Genomic DNA, 17,764 nt, shown 5'->3' with positions numbered 1-17,764 from the left:
TAGCTGCTGGTAAACAGAGTTTACCTCGTTTCATGCATTAGGATGCCTGTACTATTACCTGACCTGCCTGAGAATGGCCTGATGCCATTTGTACTGCATTGTACTCCATCAAAAACTACCAGATTTAATAGTTCTGATGCATGTATTTACAGAGGAATTTTAATGTACTCTCTTGGCCCAATACTACAAAAATCATACTTCTTCCAGAATTTAAAAGCTTCGTAAGGATAGGACACACACGTATATAATTACGTATGCATGCATGCAATAAGAAGCAGAAGTAGATTCTTTTATGAATCGTTTTAAATGTGCATGTTTTCTTTAAAATGTAAACAAACTGCATCTGGCATCTCTCAAAAGCAGGCAGTTTTTCTCAGAGAGTAAAAACATGTGCCTTATGTTAAAGTTACAAATGAAAGGTGATGCTGTACTGGGGTTTTGTATCTAGGCGCATTTGTTTAGCTGTATCATAAAAAGTGACATAAAAACAGATGACATTTAGGAATCTGACAAACACAAATTGAGCACAGGTCTTATTTTCAAAAGCATGCAAAAGCTATCACTAAAATTTGATCTGGGCTTCAAACTTTCTTTGGCATTTTACAAAATTTGATGTATCGCACACATATGCACAGTGAACTGAAAAAAACACACACCCCCCAACATTGTCTCCCCAGACCAATTTAATGCTCTGTCATCATTGCAAAATGAAGCACTCAGCTGTCTCCTCCCTTCCATTAGTAAAATGTGCTCCTTTTTCATCTAATACATCCATGGCTACACAGTGTGACAGCATCCATCCATTCAGACTACAGCTCCGTGCACCTCTGTTACGTGCCATTTCCAAAGACAGCTTGGCTCATTCACCAACTTTTAACAAAAGCAGCCCACTCAAAGCCTCTGACTCTTTTGAAAGTAACTCTTGTCTCTTTTGAAAACAGAAGAGGCTTAAAGTTAGGTAATCTTGACATTTCTGGAAATTTTAAACGCAGCCCCATTCAAGATTAGTCTTTGCAAAAAGAAAAGGGGATATGCAAAGGGTGGGATTCAGGCTGCAAGTAAAGACATCAGAATTTAGGTGCTTGCAGTAGATGAGGTTGTGCCAGCTACGTGTGCAGGCTCCGTTTACAGTCCAGGGAGCCAGTAGTCAGCAGACTCCAGAGTTTTATGCATCTGCTGCACTAGCTGGTGTCTTCTAGCAAGAAAGGAGTCGTTCAGCAGCTACGGCCACCTGACATCCCGAGGTAATCCTGCTGGACATCCAGCTGCTGGGCAAGGACTCCCACAGGTCCTCGTCACATCTGCCAGCCTCGTGCTGACATCTCAGAGACTGTGATAACTCAAATGACACAAGATGCCTGTGTTCAAGCATATGAATCCAGCCCTAAGCGAGTATGCAAACATCTAAATGTAAGTGTCTTCACCAGACTGAGTCCCAAGCAAATTGTTCTTTCTATGCTAACAAAGATTACCATATCAAAAGAAGGGAATAGGAGGATGGCATGGATAGTCAGACCTATTTCCCCCGCAAATCCTGCAAGTATTGACCAAGGATAATGATTTGTGATACAACTGATTGGCTGTACTCCCTTCAACAGCAAATGCCGTCTACATTGATGGTTCAGTGATTCATTTACATGCCCCGATTTGTACCTCAGCGTTATTCTTCTTTTTATGTCTATTGTCACTGATGTGCACACAACTCTCTCATACTCAGTCACACGGGAAAGAAAAGCAACCATATCAAAAAGAAAAAGAAAAAAGCAAATAGAAGAAATCTGAGAAAGTTTAACTTAAACCAATGTAATTTTTTAATTCTGCAGTTTTGCAAATACAAAATTATTCTCTTTACTGCTTGCTTTTCATTTTAATAGGGAAAAATGGAAATTAAAACTGTAACACTATTCAACTGACAGCATGCTCCTCTGCAATTTCAGCAACATCAAGCCAGAATCATTTTTTGGTTTTTGTTTAATTTACAGTGAAGAACTACTCAGGCTTAAATCCAAAACCCACTTCATATTTAAACTGTGTTTCTGCATGCCTATTTTTTAAATAAAAATCTAAGTTTTACATAGACCTATGCTCCAAAGCTGTAATTCAGAAATGTTACCATCTTAATCATTTGGAAGGTAATCTATGCAGAAGGAAACACAGGCCTGAAAATGACCTGCAGTTGTTGATTCCTCTCTCTGCAGGTTTCACTCCCAATTTGTAGTCCTGTATTAATTAAGCTGTGGAGGAACGCGTTTGTCTATTGATATTTGTCTTCTGAATGGCAGAAGCAAAGGAAATCAAATTTCGTAGACATTGGTAGATTTAATTTTAATTTCAATGGACAATGTAACACCACATACTGGAACACCGGCTGACACCAATTTGAGACGAAAAAAATATCCATGTATTTTAAATAACCAAAATTTCAGTGTATGAAATCTGGCAGTATAGCAATAATGTGGCATACAGTAATTCAGTCAGAAGAAAACACTGTTACCTGAGGTGCTTATAAAAGAGAATTACCTGGCGGTAACAGGTGATACTGGCCTCAGTGTTACACTGACTGCCATGAGAGATGCCGGTGAACTTATCTAACTTTTAACTGTGAATACCATATCACCCTCCACAGGTGCAGAAAGGAGTGTCCCTGTTTCATGTTAACCAACTTTTCTCATGGATCTGCTTTTCGACTACTTAATATGTTTCGATGCAGCACCATTTGCAGCAAGAGCATTAAGATTTTTCCGTGCGTGGTTCAATGAGGGATACTTATTCCTGTTCAAGTGGGAGAGAACTGATTGTTGAAGTGTTATGCAAGTAATTATGTTCATATCCACAAGGAAATTTTTTAGAATATTTTCTACAATTACTAACACAATGTGTTAATACATATACGTAGTATTAAAAATCCAAGTCTAAATGCATTATAAGTCTTCCTGTTAATTATAACCAAAGTACCCAGTGACCATTTGCAGTAAGTAACATTTAACAAAGAATAAGCCTAAAATAAAATGGGAGTTATAAGATGTCTGACTATACTGACACCCAAATTGTTCTGATTTTCTGTCTCTTAAGTAATTTTCTGTGCTTTAAGTTTAAACCATTGTGACAAGTCCTATCACTTTCACATGACAAAAGTATAGGTATTCTAATGACCTAGCATATTTTTGAATATTGTTTAAAATTCAGCTTTGGTTTTGCCTTCTCCAGGACATTCTGCATTTAAAAATTATGTCTACAAACCTAAAGGAACCAAATGACCAGGGAAAAATACGTAGACATATGCTTGAAAAGATGAGCAGCTATCAGCTGAATATTGCACTATTCCCTTTGCAATTATAACAGTTTTTAACTTTGAACTTATTCTTACATAAGAACCTGAACTTAATGGAATGTTATTTTCCTATGTTGGCACACACACCCTCCTCCCTGCCCATCCCTTGTTCACGTGTGTATATGCATGATACAGCCTAAATCTTTTGCTAGCATATATCACATTAAGTATACATATGGGAAATGACAGCACAGACTATTGTGGGAAAGATTATTATTATGTAAACACGCTGTGCAGCACAGACCAGAACCTGGAATCTGCTCTGTACCTCAGCCCTGATCAGCAATGCTCCGGCTACTGAAATCCAGTATCTGGAGAAGTGCTTGACCACAGTGCTTTGGTTTCACAATGTGGATGTGTTTATTAAGCTGTCTTCACTGAATTGTATTCCTTCGTGACATGGCACAATAACAATGCATATGTCTGAAATTTCAGAACAGCTGATTTTGAGGATTTATGGCCTTCCTATGGATTTTGTGTGGGTTTAACAACAACAATAATAATAATAATAATGCTTAGCATTCACATAAGTCTTTTATCTTCAAAGAATTTTGCAAAAACTGCTAATCAGTTTTCCAGTGTTTATATGAAACCAAATTTTATAAAATACAAAAGCTACCCCAAGAAGTTTCTAAACCCTTCTTGCTGAACTGTTAATACTGAAAACGTCAACAACATACTGTCATGCTTTTGATACTCAAATTATAATATTCAGTAAAGTATAAACTATCCTCATGCATTTGTGTGCCATTCAATTCAAAAGCTAATGATAACTGCTTCAAATGACAACATTGTTAGCTGCAGAACTTCCTATGATTGTTAGAAGAGCTTTTTATTGCAAGCTAATCCAGTAATGATAGACACACTCATTGTATAGCAATCCTACGCATGTGAAATGGTGGTCACAAAAGTAAGGGAAAAGCTCATATGCTGTTGTCCAGAGCGAAGAGTCATTCACTTCTTCAAAACTCCTTATTCACTTCTTCAAAACTCTGTGAGAGTCAGCCTTCAGATGAAGGCAACTACCCTTCCAGACACCTAAATTTAGGTGTCAACATATGTTTGGGACTCCCAGAAGAGCTGGTCAAGACTCAGTCACATCAGGCAGATGCCTGCAGGGTCTGGAGAGCCGTTCAGTTCAACACCTGTAACGTGGCCATTCCAATGTGAAGCCAAACCCTTCTCCAGGCTCTGCCAACAGTGTGGAGTACCCCTCCCTTGACCACAAAGGGCATTTAGCCATGTAGCTCATTTGTGGATACCAATTAATCGTATTATTCTGAGAGCCCAATCCCAACCCCAGCCAAATATTTAAAGCAGTTTTGTCTGAACTAAACTTTAATTTTTTCCAACAACAGAAAACTCAAATCCCTGGTGCTGGCAGAGCTGTTGTGAGTAAAAGCAAATAAAGCTGGCAAAAGAAGAGAAACTGACCCCTACTTTGTGTAGTGTTAGGAGTGAAATTGTAAATATATTCCCAATCCTCTGACAGCTTCAGTCTCCTTCGTAGGATTTTTTTCATATTAGTGATTTAGATCCTTGCAAGAAAACACCTACTTATCCTAACCGATGAACACAGCATGGGAAGGATACTCGTGGCTAGTACATCACATTTGCCATAGCAATGGCAGCAATGTCCTCCCCTAAGAAGTGAAACAAAGTTGGCTGCTGCTTCTGGTGTGCAATTGCTTGGTCAATTCAATTAATCCTCCTGCTGCTGCCAGGATGCAGCTATTGCCCAAGTGATAATCCACAACCTTGTCTTTTCCACCGAGGCTCACTCATTTACAAAATCAGTATTGAACGCTTGCAGTTCCACATATGTGAGATGGCTGACAATGTTTGTTAAGGATAGAAACAGCATTGTGTAAGGACAGAAGCTAAATGACAAGCCATTCACCGCTGCCAGTTCTCAGTTCCTCTGCCATCAGACTGGCACGCATTGGGATGATGGATTGAAAACAGAGAAAAACAACGACACGTTTATAAAGCCAGTCAGCTTGTTTAAGTTAGTCAGATGGGATGAACACATTCGGTCCAATTTTTGCCAGATACCGCTTCTAATAAAGAGGTGAGGAGGTATGCTGGCCAGTAGCCAAATCTTGTCAAATTTGCCCCCTCCTTCTTTGCCAGTAAAAAATACCTTGCAGGCACAGCGCGCCTCAAACCAAGCCAGGTCTCAGTATTCCTCTTCCCCTCTCCTCAACTGCCTTTAAGGCTTTAATGGCCCTTTTCCTAATTTTTGGCAATCAAGTCAATACGGGAGTTTGTCCTCTCCTGTATTTTTCTTTGACCTTTGTCTAGATACAAGCAGAATTTTTCTGACAACTACGCTTCTAATGAGGGTACCTTGATTATAGGCATTATTGTGATTTCCCTCTGAACTGGCATATGACACTTAGTTTTTCTTATCATGATTAGGGCTAGTCAGTTATCACAGTTATAACCACCTCTGAGCAAAGACATCTGCTTTCCTGGGAAAATCATCCTCAAGGATCACTGTGGGCAATGGATAATCATGGGCAGCAACTGCATCAGCTTGTAAACAAGAAAGACACCTCCTCTTCCTCATTTGCCCCTCCATTTTGTTCAAAACTTTAGCATACTAAAAAATAAAAAGTCAGAAAATACTGCTATGTAAATATAATTTTTATATTGAAAGGCTGTAGACCAACCATTTTCTAGTCATTGAAAGAAAAATAATACCGGTTCTGCCTTATCTCCTGGGTACATACATGTGTGGCCAGCTGGCTGAAATATGACTGTCCTCTGAGTCATACATGAAGAAACCCATACAAAATGTGGTCAGTTTGCTATGGATAAGCATAAGCATACAGGAACAAAATCAGAAAGGCCAAGGCACAAAGTGAAATAAAAGTAGCAGGGAGCTCTAAAGATAGCAATAAATCATTGCGTAATTGCATTAGCAGTAAAAGGAAGAGCAAAGAAAAGGTTGCTCCCCCGCATAGTAGTGGGGGAACGATATTGACAGATGATGCTGAGGAGACCTAAGGCTTAATGGGTTTTTTTCTTTGCATCTGTCTTCACTGAAATGGTTGATTGCAAGCAGGTGGCCAGCACAACTGATACTGCCACCAATAACGAAAAATCGCCAATCTAACAGCAAAAGAAGTAGCTAGAAACTGGTTAAGATCATTAAGCTAGTTGAACTTCATCTGACATACACCACTGTCTGAGGAAGTCTCAGACCTTTTTCAGTAACCAGGAGAACTTGTTGAGGACAGCTGAAATATTGGAAAAACTAGAAAAAGTCAACAACTCTCAGAGGACAAGCAGAATTACAGACTTGGCAGTTTAACATCAGTCCCCTTTGAAACAAACTATTGGCAAGCGCAGAAAAGATAACGGGACAAGCAGTAGCCCATAGATTTACCAAGAACAGACATGGTCAAGTCAGTTGGATGTGACTTGTGAACAGAGCAGAAACAGGCTAAGAAAAACAGCTATGGGATGGTTTTAATATGTTAAACCAGGCAGTTCCTACAGAGAGTATCTCTCAGCAATTCAGAGTCACGCCAGATGGATGGATGATGGATCTAGACATTTCCTACATGGATCTCTCTCTCTGAATGTACTCATGTTTTTCATTATTAATTAGGATACTACTGAATCGGCAGAAAAACCAAACGAAGGAACTTTGGAGGAAAGGATTAACATTTCAAATATTCTTGAAAAATAAGAGTAGACTTCCAAAATGCCATTAACTTCAATAACAGAAACTAGAAGGTAGTTTACATAGTTGGAATAATTAAGCATACCAATTAGAAGTAGGGGAAAAATCTGCAAGCTGATTTTTCAGGAATGGATCTGGAAGTTCTACTGGATAACAGATACTCACACGAGTGAGCAATGTCAAGCCAGAGCAGAGACATAACAGCAGTCTCCAGATACATAAGGAGACAAGGAATAATGTTATCCATCTCTAATGCAAGCACTAGGTATTTAAACTGCAGCAAGAAGAACTGAGAATAGATATTGTGGGCACGGACACTTTCTAACAAAGAGGTAGCAGAAGTTGTAGCGTCTGTGTCATTGTAAACCAAAAAAACCCAGGATGCACAGGATGCAACAAACATCTTGTGGAAATGGCACACCCAGGAGATCCTACCTTGGAAAAGTGACATTATGTCTCTTCTGGATTTGTAATTCTGCACCTACACAGAAATTTGACACACATGTATTTCTTACATATTGGTTCTACAACAAAAGAGAAACGTAACAGGGGCTACATATAAAAAGAAAAAAATCATAAAAAAATAGCCACTCACCACCTTGTAATTAAAGAAATGCACCTACACAGTCTTAATTTTCTTTCTCCTTCAACAATGACAACCTATCTGCCAATTAGAATATGTGATACTTACTGTCTCTCTGATGTTTCCCCATCTCAAATCCCACATGCATAAGAGACACAGGATTTAAAAACCTTTAATGAGCTACAACCCAGGATGGCTGTAGTAAAAAAAAAAAAGGGGGGGGGAGGAGGGAATAAAGGTGATAAAGTAAGTGCCCTAATATATTGAGAACAACATGCTTGTTTTTATTAAGAAGTTATATTAAAGAAGGCAGCAAAATACAAATGAAGATGTAAAGAAATGTAAAAATGCAGAAGAGAAAGTAAACATTATGCATACAGACAGATGAAGTGCAAGCACCAATTTGAAACCAAGTGACATTGACAAAACTAAAGGAGACATTAGAATAATTTCCTCTAACCTGGTGAAATCTCTCATGTATTTCAGCCCTACCTTTCCTTATCCCCTGACCTTCTTGATTCATCCTTTGTCTTTCCAAAGTGAAGATACATCCCCCCAGCAGAGTATCTCAAAACTGCTTTCTTGGATCTTGGAATAAACAATTGAAAATCCCTGCTTATTTTGATTTTTAAAATCTGTAAATTACCATCTTACTTGTATTTCAATGGAGCTTTTAGATTACTCTGCAGTTAACAGTCTGCAGCACTTTGGGGTGGAAGGTACATCTGCTATGTTATTTTAAAGGGTATGTTTCAATCACAGGCAAATGTATCAGGTACATAGGCAATACAGATCCTCCTGTCTCCAAAACAAGCACTACCACGAATGAAATTTTCTTTCCTTATTTTCATGTCTGATCCAAGGGTCAGTGACACCAACAGTGCAGGATCACCCAGATGGGCAACCGGGACTGTTATCCTGCTGGGAACCATGTTGCATCAAAGAACATCATTGCTGTCTGTGAGCAAAATGGAATTTAGGGTTGGGGTTTTTTTTGCATTACAAAACTGGCCAGAAGAGCCGATATTTATACCTATGACAAAAGTTCCCTGATCATTAGATTAATTTAGCTCTAATCTCTTATTTATCTCTTTTGCTGGACTGAAGTAGAAAGGAAGGTGATCACGAGAGTCAGCTGTTGCTGAAACACAACTTGGAGAAAGCTCCTGCTTGCATCACTCCCCCTTTAAGAGCCCTGGTTTCCTCTCTCATGCAGGCTTTCTTGAACCTTTCTTCCCCTATTTCCACCCCCACCCCCCCACCCCCCCCCCGCAACTGGAGAACATTGCCAGAAAGCAGTACTGGTGGGTAAAATCTGAATTCTGCAGTTACGTGTGTAAGGAGCACTGTATATGCAAGAAACAAATGACACAGGCATACCATGTATCATACCATATATCAAATCAATCATTCCCAGATACTACTGGAAGTAACTGGAGGTCCAGCTACAATACTGTCATCAGTTAGTTGAGACGAGCCTGTCCAGCATCTACACTCCTCTAGCTGAAGTCTAGTGACAGAAGTGGGTATAAAATTCTGCCACTAGCTCTATTGCAGATCCATTACTCCGTGTTTCTAGAGTACTATGTATAAAGTAGCCTAATCCTGAAGTTGGAAAATGAAACAGTCTGAAGTGACAAAAAATAGAACGAAAAACCCCACAACAAAGCGAGGGATTGTGCGAATCTCATGCACTGAAGTTTGAAGTTGAAAGCAAGGGAAAAGAAAAAAAGACCGCCACCAACAGAGAATATAGCTTATAAGTCATCTATCACTCAAAATCTGATGGGTTTTCAGTTCTGTTCAACTCAATTACACTAAGTTCAGTAAGTTAGTAATTATGGTACAGCTTTTTTAATTCTCAAGTAAGTATCTGCTACAGCAACTCTACCACTAACAGCATAGTTTATGTGGCATCAGAGGACACGCTGCTGCCTTATCCTGAAGTTCTTGGCATCCTGAAGCGAAACACATGTTACTGCCCTTACTTAGAACTGAAATTCCTAAGACAGCGCTGAACTTGTATGACCTGCAAGACAACTTAACCAAATTTGTAATTCAAACTATTGTAAAGACCACATAAATTATATTTGAAAATATATTGCAAGAGACTTGGCTGGACCTTGCCCAGTGCAGTGTCTTGAATCACTGCAGAGGAAAAATAAACAAAATATACTTTTAGCATGATGTCTTGAAATCTCCATACTTACAATATATAGTTAAAGAAAGTGAAGACTTTTGTTTAAAATACTACCTCAGCAACTATTATTCCACAAAACCTTCAATTTGCATATCTCCCAAAGAAGTCAGTATTTTTATGAAGTGGAAACGGTCTGAAATGTTTTTCCAGAGCTCAATATTCTCATGCTTCATTTTGGTGCTCTCTTACAAAAATTACTGCAATTGATTTGTTTTCATGTACTGCACCCTCATTCATTATGTAAAAAAACACTGCCAAAAACAATGCTACAAATCTCAGTGAAATTACAATATCCCTTGACAAGGCGACCCCATCTCAAAATAAATGAGAATGAGAAACACATTGCTCTGATTTTCTGATTCACAAAGGAATTTTTTTTCTCCTCTTTTATGGGCTGGGAAGGGGGTGGAAGTTTTATCAGTGAAGATTTTACACAAGTCACTTCAGAAAATATTTATATTCTGAATGTTTGCAGTAATAACGGATTTAGAGGTAATAGTTCTTGTGAAAGCTGTTAAGTGGCATCAAAATACAGCAGCAGCAAAACTAAAGCTAAATTTTTGCATTATTTTAAAGATACAGATAACACTTAGGCTATGTAAGAAACAAAAATCCTCTCCTTATCACAGTATGTTGTCTTTTTTCCTAAAAGTAAGATGGAGCTGCTTGATGAAAATATTTTGCTTAAGGGGAAAAAAGTTGGGGTTTTCCAATAAAAATATTATGGTCTCTCTGGGAAATCTGGAAAGACACCAAGAGTGTCCTGCTGTTCAGCCCCCTACTCCATCTGATACTTTAACAGTTCCAGATGGCCTTTACTACAGGATGACCTCTCGTCTATTCTTTTATTATGACCTTTGGGTCACAAATTATCTATAGGATGCTGCTGTCATTCTGTAAGACACTGTTGTACACTTTCATCTAAAGAAGAAAGATGCTTAACATAAAAACTCATCTTTGTTAGGCTGACCTTCCAATGATGATCAAAACAGACAGTTATTCCAATCAATGTCATTGCTGGAGAAAATATGTGTCATTCTTTGCAACACTGACATTAAGAAACTAAGGCACGGTTTTACATCAGATCACTTTTGCAATTCTACTTGGCTAGAGAGCGTGGCATGTTATGGTCATGTAAAAAATCAAAAACATTGCTGTAATGGTTAGGGTGGGTTACACTGATTTGAAGGATATGGTGGGTTTGTTTTTTCTAAGATATTGATGTGGTTTTCATGAAAACTTCATGGACTGGAGGTAATAAAACTTCATGTAGGTTTTGTTAATTATTTGTCTTTCTCTGTCATCGTAAGCAGAACACACTGAACTTGCATAGGAAAATATAATAAATAGTCCCAATGTACTAAATAAAGTAATAAGGTTAATTTCTTTCCTGCTGTCAGTAAATTCATGTTAGCAGTCTCTCGTCAGCTTGACATCAATTAATGATTTTAATTCCAGACTCTTGTCACAGTACTCACCACCCTTTCGTCTAATTAAAATGGATGATGCATGATGAAGGGAAAACACAAGACTTCTGTTCTTGTTGTAACATTTCTATTCATTAGTATACTTTTACAACAAAGGGCTTGTGGCTTTAATGGTACTAGAGAAAGATGAAGAGTTTATTGTATGTTGGAGATAAAGACCTTTAAACCCTTAGGAAACATATAATACAGGAAGGATTTTATGGAATGGCCGAATCCTTCAGGAAAAAAAAAAAAAAAGTATCAATGTTATTTTAACGACAAATGAAGAGACAGAACGTTTCACTCCAGATGTAGGAACAATCGCTACATGAACAACACCCGCTGAAATCGCAGCCTTGTTTACACTCCCGCGAAAGGCCTAGAGATCGCTCCCCGCAAGTGACAGCGGGACCGCCCGTAGGGCGCCCCGGGACCGCGCGCCCCGCACGACCACGCGCCGCGGCCACCGCACCGCACCGCACCGCACCGCCCCCGGGCACTGCCACCGCACGGCACCGCACCGCCCCCGGGCACTGCCACCGCACGGCACCGCACCGCACCGCCCCCGGGCCCTGCCACCGCACCGCACCGCACCGCCCCGGGCACTGCCACCGCACCGCACCGCCCCCGCCCGCAGCCGCCGCGCCGCAGGCAGCGCCCCCCGGCTGGCAGCAGGGCGCGACCCCTCGCTCGGCCGTGGGACGCCCGGCCGCGGCTCCCAGGCTGCAGCCCCCCCGGCAGGGCCACCGGTCCCCGGCCGGGCCACCTGCCCCCGGCCGCCGCGCCACCGCCGTGCCGGCAGCTCCCCCTCCCGGCCCGCCGCTCCCCCGGCGCGACCCGTGCCGGCGCTGGCGACGTCTGCACAGTCGGGGACAACGGTAACAGCGCAATTATGCAAATGTAAATCCCTCCGCAAGCTAACGGCACAAGCGGTTGCGTTTCCCGAAACAGAAAGGGGGCAAAGCGGTAGCGGAGGAGGGTTCTGCTCCGGGTGGCAGCTACGCCCGTGTGCGCACGGAGCAGAGCAGCGCTCCGCTGGCCGCCAGCCCTCCTCCCGACCAGCGCAGCAGGGACGGGATCGTCCGGCTGCCCTCTCAGCGCGGAGCAGAGGAAGCCCCTGGCTCCAAAAGCTCCCATCTGACTGTTCCGTCATCCTCCCAGCACTTCTGGAGCCTCCGCCATAGCGCTTCCACCAGCACAACTCTTTAATTCTCCTCCAAACGGTTTCTCCTTATCTCCTCAAGACTCATCCTCACAACACAGGTGCTTAAGCACCTGATCCTGCATCCGTTTCAGTGGAAGCTGAGGAAGAACACAATACTGAGATTAAAATGCTTTCATGGTAACCCAGATTTATAGAACATTAATAAAGCTCTTAGGTCAGCATATTAGCCAAACAGAGAAAATATCCTGTACACTCTTCTTTCCAGAGGAGAAAGTACCTCCAGAGGCAGATTAAAGCATAAGCTCTACTCGCCCATAGCTGGGATCACACACTCTGAATCATGAGATTACATTAGAATTGCAACTTCCATCTTTTAAGCATTATCTAGCAGTGAACCATGCTGGATACAGCTGCATTTCTTGAAAACTTCACAGAGGCAGGCTTATTTCGTTCCTCTGTTATCTCCTACCCGAGTACAGCCAGTAAGGTTGGTTGGGTCGAGGAGCACTTGGTTTGCAAGAGGCAGGCAGCCCAAGGCTGAAGATGGGGCCGGCACGCATGGCCTTACTATGCAGGTGTCAAAAGCTGGACGTGCCCGAGCTGAAGAAAGGCAGAACACAAGCAAAAGTTTTTGATTCGCTGGAGATTTATTTTGGAATGATCACAGAGCTGCAGGGGGGGGAGGGAACCCCAAAAACCCAAACAACAAAAAAGAAATCCCAGAAAAAATCCAACGGTCAGAGGGGGAGAGACAAAGGTATCAGAACCTGCCATTTAGAAGGGTGTCTCTCCAGCAAGGGCCACCAACAAAAAACAGAAGACAAAAGCAGTAAGTTTTCTGTCTTCACATCTTGTAAGAGAGGGATTATACTACAGGGTCTTGAAGAAGTCAGAACACATTTCAGGGCAATTCAGGTTGCAGGATATTGATGGACACACTGGCTACCTATGGAGAAAATCCTATTCTGGGAGGCCCTCAAAGACCATATGTAGAGAGTTTCTTAAGTGGAAAATTCTGCGGGTTTCCAAAGCCTTAGATCCAGCAGCACTGCTGAAGGTGACCATCCATGTGAAAACTAACTAGGTTGTAACACCAACCCTCTTGATCACTGATAAAAGTTTCAAAATCTAGTTTTAAGTCTCTCCTACACAGAAACCTGTGTAAGACTGTAATTAGTCTGAAGCATCTCTGAAAGCTCAAGACATTCCATGTCTCTCCAATCTGTAAAATCAATTGCTCTTAGGTAGATAAGCCAACCACAGGTGCACTAGGCACCCCTGGAACTGATAGAAGACTTTCGGTAACAACAGGGCCCAGAGCTGTTTTCTCAGTCTAGCTAAGCGAATGTATCATCTCAGTGGTACCCAGTTTGAGTTGTCCAGTGACGAATGATGGATGAGATGACAGCACGGCAAAGAGGCGGTCCAAGTTAGCAGATATACAAAACAGCTGTATTGGGCACAGGAATAGAGCTAATTGAATTCAGGTCTTATTTGGCTTCCTCTCTTGTCTTAGGAGACATAAAGCCAAGTTCAGAAAACCTATTGCTTAGTTTTGCCTTAAGGTTTTGATTGGTGCCATTGCTGGGGAGAAGCACCCTTTCAAACAGCACACCAGAGCCCGTCTGGATTTTCAGATCGGTGCTTGGCAGATATGGAAGGATAATGCAAGCAGCCTGCAGTAAACCAGCACTAAAGAATAGTGACATGGGGGCAACGTCCTATGGCCTTGGATGAACTGTTAATCCAATATTTGGAGAATTTACAAACAGCAAGCATTCTAGAGCAATTTTGGTAAGATTGGTGGATGGTCTCCTCAGATGACACTCTTAATTGTTCCAGTATTCTGTCTCATTGAAAGCTGCCTGTATTTTCACCTAGATAATTTCATTTTCTGTTCATAATTACTTTAAGATTGACAGTAAAAATGTACCATATACAGCTTAAGAGATACACAGCTGAAGTAGTATGCACCTTAATAGAAATTATTATTAATACTATGTTGATAAAAGGCAATTATATTAATTTTAATCATGGCAAATTGAAGAACATTAATTTGCTTATTTGCCTCATAATCAATATGAACATTACTTTAAAGATTTTAAAGAAAATACTATTGTAATCACAACACTATTTGAATTATCAAGTCAAGGCATAATAATTCCATAAAACTGGGGCCATGATTGATTTTTTAATGGACCATTCACATGTTCTCTGACCCCCTAAGGATTTTTGCTCCTAGTCTCTCATACATAGTAAATTCATTAAATCCAACCTATTTCCCCAAAGTATTGCATCATTATAGAGGTATATAGTATCAAATACCAAGTAAAATAGAGCAAGTGAATTGTACTGCTAAAAACATCAAGGAGGAAAAAAAACCACAGAAAACAAAGTTAAAATAGCAGCCATTATGAAACAACACTGACAGTAATATTTCACTCTGTCTCCTACTAAGCATTTTGAGGGATTTTTCAGTTAATTTGCAATAGTACTCTTCATTAATAGCATGTATCTAATATAATTATTTTCCAGGATAAAAAGGAAACTCTGCAATCTAACTGCAAAAATATTTAGTCTCTGTGGACCAAATCAACATCTGAATTATTCAGAAACATAAGGAAGCACCTCACACATTTGGTTGCTATTTTATTGTTTTTTATTAGTTGTACATGCCACTAGCCCAAAGAACTTGTGTTCTCTTATAGACATAACACAAAGGAAAGCAAATACACAGTTAGGGAAAGAGAAACGGGAGGAGGAGGACCCGTGTTACGATAACATCAAGCTGTTATGAAGTTCTGGCACATGCATTTTCTGCAGTTTCAGTGAACACATAAAATTGTTTTTATGACACACAAGGAGTGAGATTCCAGGAAAGGTTCAAATTGGTTAGCATAACTTGATGCACAGGGATTAGGAATTTGCTCCATGCATTGGGGGGCTATACAAATGATTTCATAATTCTACCTTGGTACCCAGCGTGACTATTGCAACCTCTCTCACATCACCACATGGACAGTCTATACTCTCACCATTCTTACTGAGAGAGACATAGAGACACAGAAAACAGAGAGAGAGAGAATGAAGAAAGAGAAAATGTTACTAACTGGAAATCTCAAACCTTTCCTCTTTGAATACATCTATATGGCTGATTTTCTGCAGACTTAAGGTTACTAAGAAACCCTCCGTGCTAGGCATGCTTGGGTTCAGCAAAGTGTATTGAGCCAGGGATCAGCGCTGTGCACGTGTGGCTAACCTTCCCCCTGCCCTGAGCTGGCTGGAGCGACGGAGGCAGCCTGCAATGGCTCTGCACCCCTGGCATGAGTTTATGCACAACGTGGCTGATCTGCCCATGCCTAAAGGAAAGTTGACTGCACAAACACCCTCATATCCAAAGTCACTTATTTCCTTCAGTTCCAGTGTTCCCCTTAATCATTTAATCTGAGAGCACCTTACTCTTAAAAACAGGAACAAATTTAATGACCCTTCTTCATTTTTATTAAAAAAGAGAAAATAAAAACCAATCAGACAAATATAAAAACAATCAAGCACTGTGATCTAGCCATCCTCTGCTGTCAGAATGGATGGAGAAAGACATGAATAAATTTTTACATCAATTTATAGTAGTGTATCTGTTAAAGAGTAAAAAAATTCCCATAATGTAATCCAAACAGATGGTCACAAATGATAAAGTTTCTGCAGTTTAACAAGTTACTGCTGATCTTCATTAACTAATAAATGTATACTCTTAGCCTGCCTGAACTGTAACGTCAAACACAACCCCAAAAGAACTGAGAGCAAACCATTTTAAGTTTAACTGAGGAGACTATACAAGAGTTACTGTGGCTCTGCTATTCCAGAGAGCTGTTAAGAGTGATGAAGCCATTACTTATAAACTTCAGTTCTTACACACAGAAGACCAAGGTGCATAGAGAGAACGATGGTTAAAGGGACCATCACGACTAACTAGCCACACTGCCTATACAAGGACAACAAAATTTCCCTCCAAAATTCCTGCATCAATCCTCACTTTATAGCTGAGCTATAGCATAATTTTTAGATAAATCATTCCAATTCATAGCTCACTTTCACTGCTAAATGTGTCTCAGTCTATTTACTATTCAGCGTTCAAACTTTGTAACCCTTTAAAGTTTGTCTCCTTAACTGCAGAGATGTCTACTCACAGAGATCTCTCCATGCACATCCACAAACATCAGTTAATTTACAACCTAAGCTTTCCAAGATTCTGACTAAGTTGATGTAAGCGATGCCAGAGTCTAGGCCCCAAATATCTAGGGCTACAAGAGACAGGATGAAAAGTAGACCGGAAGTATCGAGAAGAGTGTATGAAACATATATTATATAGGTTTTTAATGTTAAGGGAAGCTGACATGGAAAAATAGAGGTACTCACCACTCTTTTTTACAATTAGCAGTTTAATATACATATCATTCCATAAACAGACTGCATGACACATAAATAGGCTGAACTCCAGTGACAAATATACTGGTAAGCATAATTTTTAGGTTTTTTTCTAAGTATATAAATGAAAAAAACTAGATATGCAAGACTTTGAAGAAAAATACAAAACATACTTCATTCTATATAAATATTTCTTTCCTGGAAATGTCAATAAAATCAGTTATAGAATATATAGAGAAAACATTTCATTTTATTACTTTAGTCTCCTCAAGGAAAGGAGCTCTGGGTCTATAAAAGATACTTAATGCAGCCAAAAGAGCTGTTGATACTAATGTCCAAAATAAATCCATCTTTGTTTTGTTATTTAAAGTATATAAACATATCAACATTTGGGAAATTTAATCAGTGAAAATTGAACTTGAGTGATAAGATGTAAAAAAACAAACTCTCTCTATCAAGGTTTAAGCAAATACTGAAGTCTACCTCTCCTGTTCTTGCTTCATTCGTATTCTCTCCTCTTCTGAAGTAAGAGCTTCCTGCACTTTTATTTTACCAGTTTTCTCACTCTTGTCATCTTTGCGATGTTTGCCAAACCTGTTAATAACACACAAAAAAAGAATCTAACTTGTGAAATGAACAAAACTGTATTTTCCTTTTCCTAAGACAAAGAGTCCTCTAAGAAGGGCTGCTTGGAAACCAGGAAGAGAAAGTGCAAAGACCTCAGAACCTCAATTTGTAATATTTTCAGGCTGCTTTTGTTTTGGTGTGTGGTTTGTGTGGCTTTTTTTTTTGCATAGTTTTTTTAAATTTTATTTGTATTTCACTCCACTTAAAAGTGTATAGAATTCCTCACTAAAGAACAGAACAAAACAAAACAAAACAAAAAACCAGGACTACACT

General features: G+C 40.0%; 1 protein-coding gene across 15 annotated transcripts in view; it reads right to left on the bottom strand.

Moving 5' to 3' along the window:
* The window catches only part of PARD3 (par-3 family cell polarity regulator), a 481,499-nt gene that overhangs the window by 100,842 nt on the left and 362,893 nt on the right, over positions 1-17,764 (bottom strand). For 10 of the 15 annotated variants that reach the window (XM_080384293.1, XM_080384290.1, XM_080384279.1 and 7 more), the window contains one exon: positions 17,348-17,458. The exons of 4 other annotated variants lie outside the window; for them this stretch is intronic. In XM_080384293.1, coding sequence (XP_080240419.1) covers positions 17,348-17,458 — 111 coding nt within the window. Of the gene's footprint in view, positions 1-7,841; positions 15,483-17,347; positions 17,459-17,764 lie in introns of those variants that run through there. One more of the 15 variants, XM_080384283.1, reaches the window with a different exon arrangement.

Source organism: Falco punctatus (genome assembly GCF_963210335.1).
Source record: "Falco punctatus genome assembly, chromosome: 4".
NCBI lineage: Eukaryota > Metazoa > Chordata > Aves > Falconiformes > Falconidae > Falco > Falco punctatus.
Note: the sequence above shows the minus strand (reverse complement) of the source record. Positions and strands in the feature narration are given on the sequence as shown.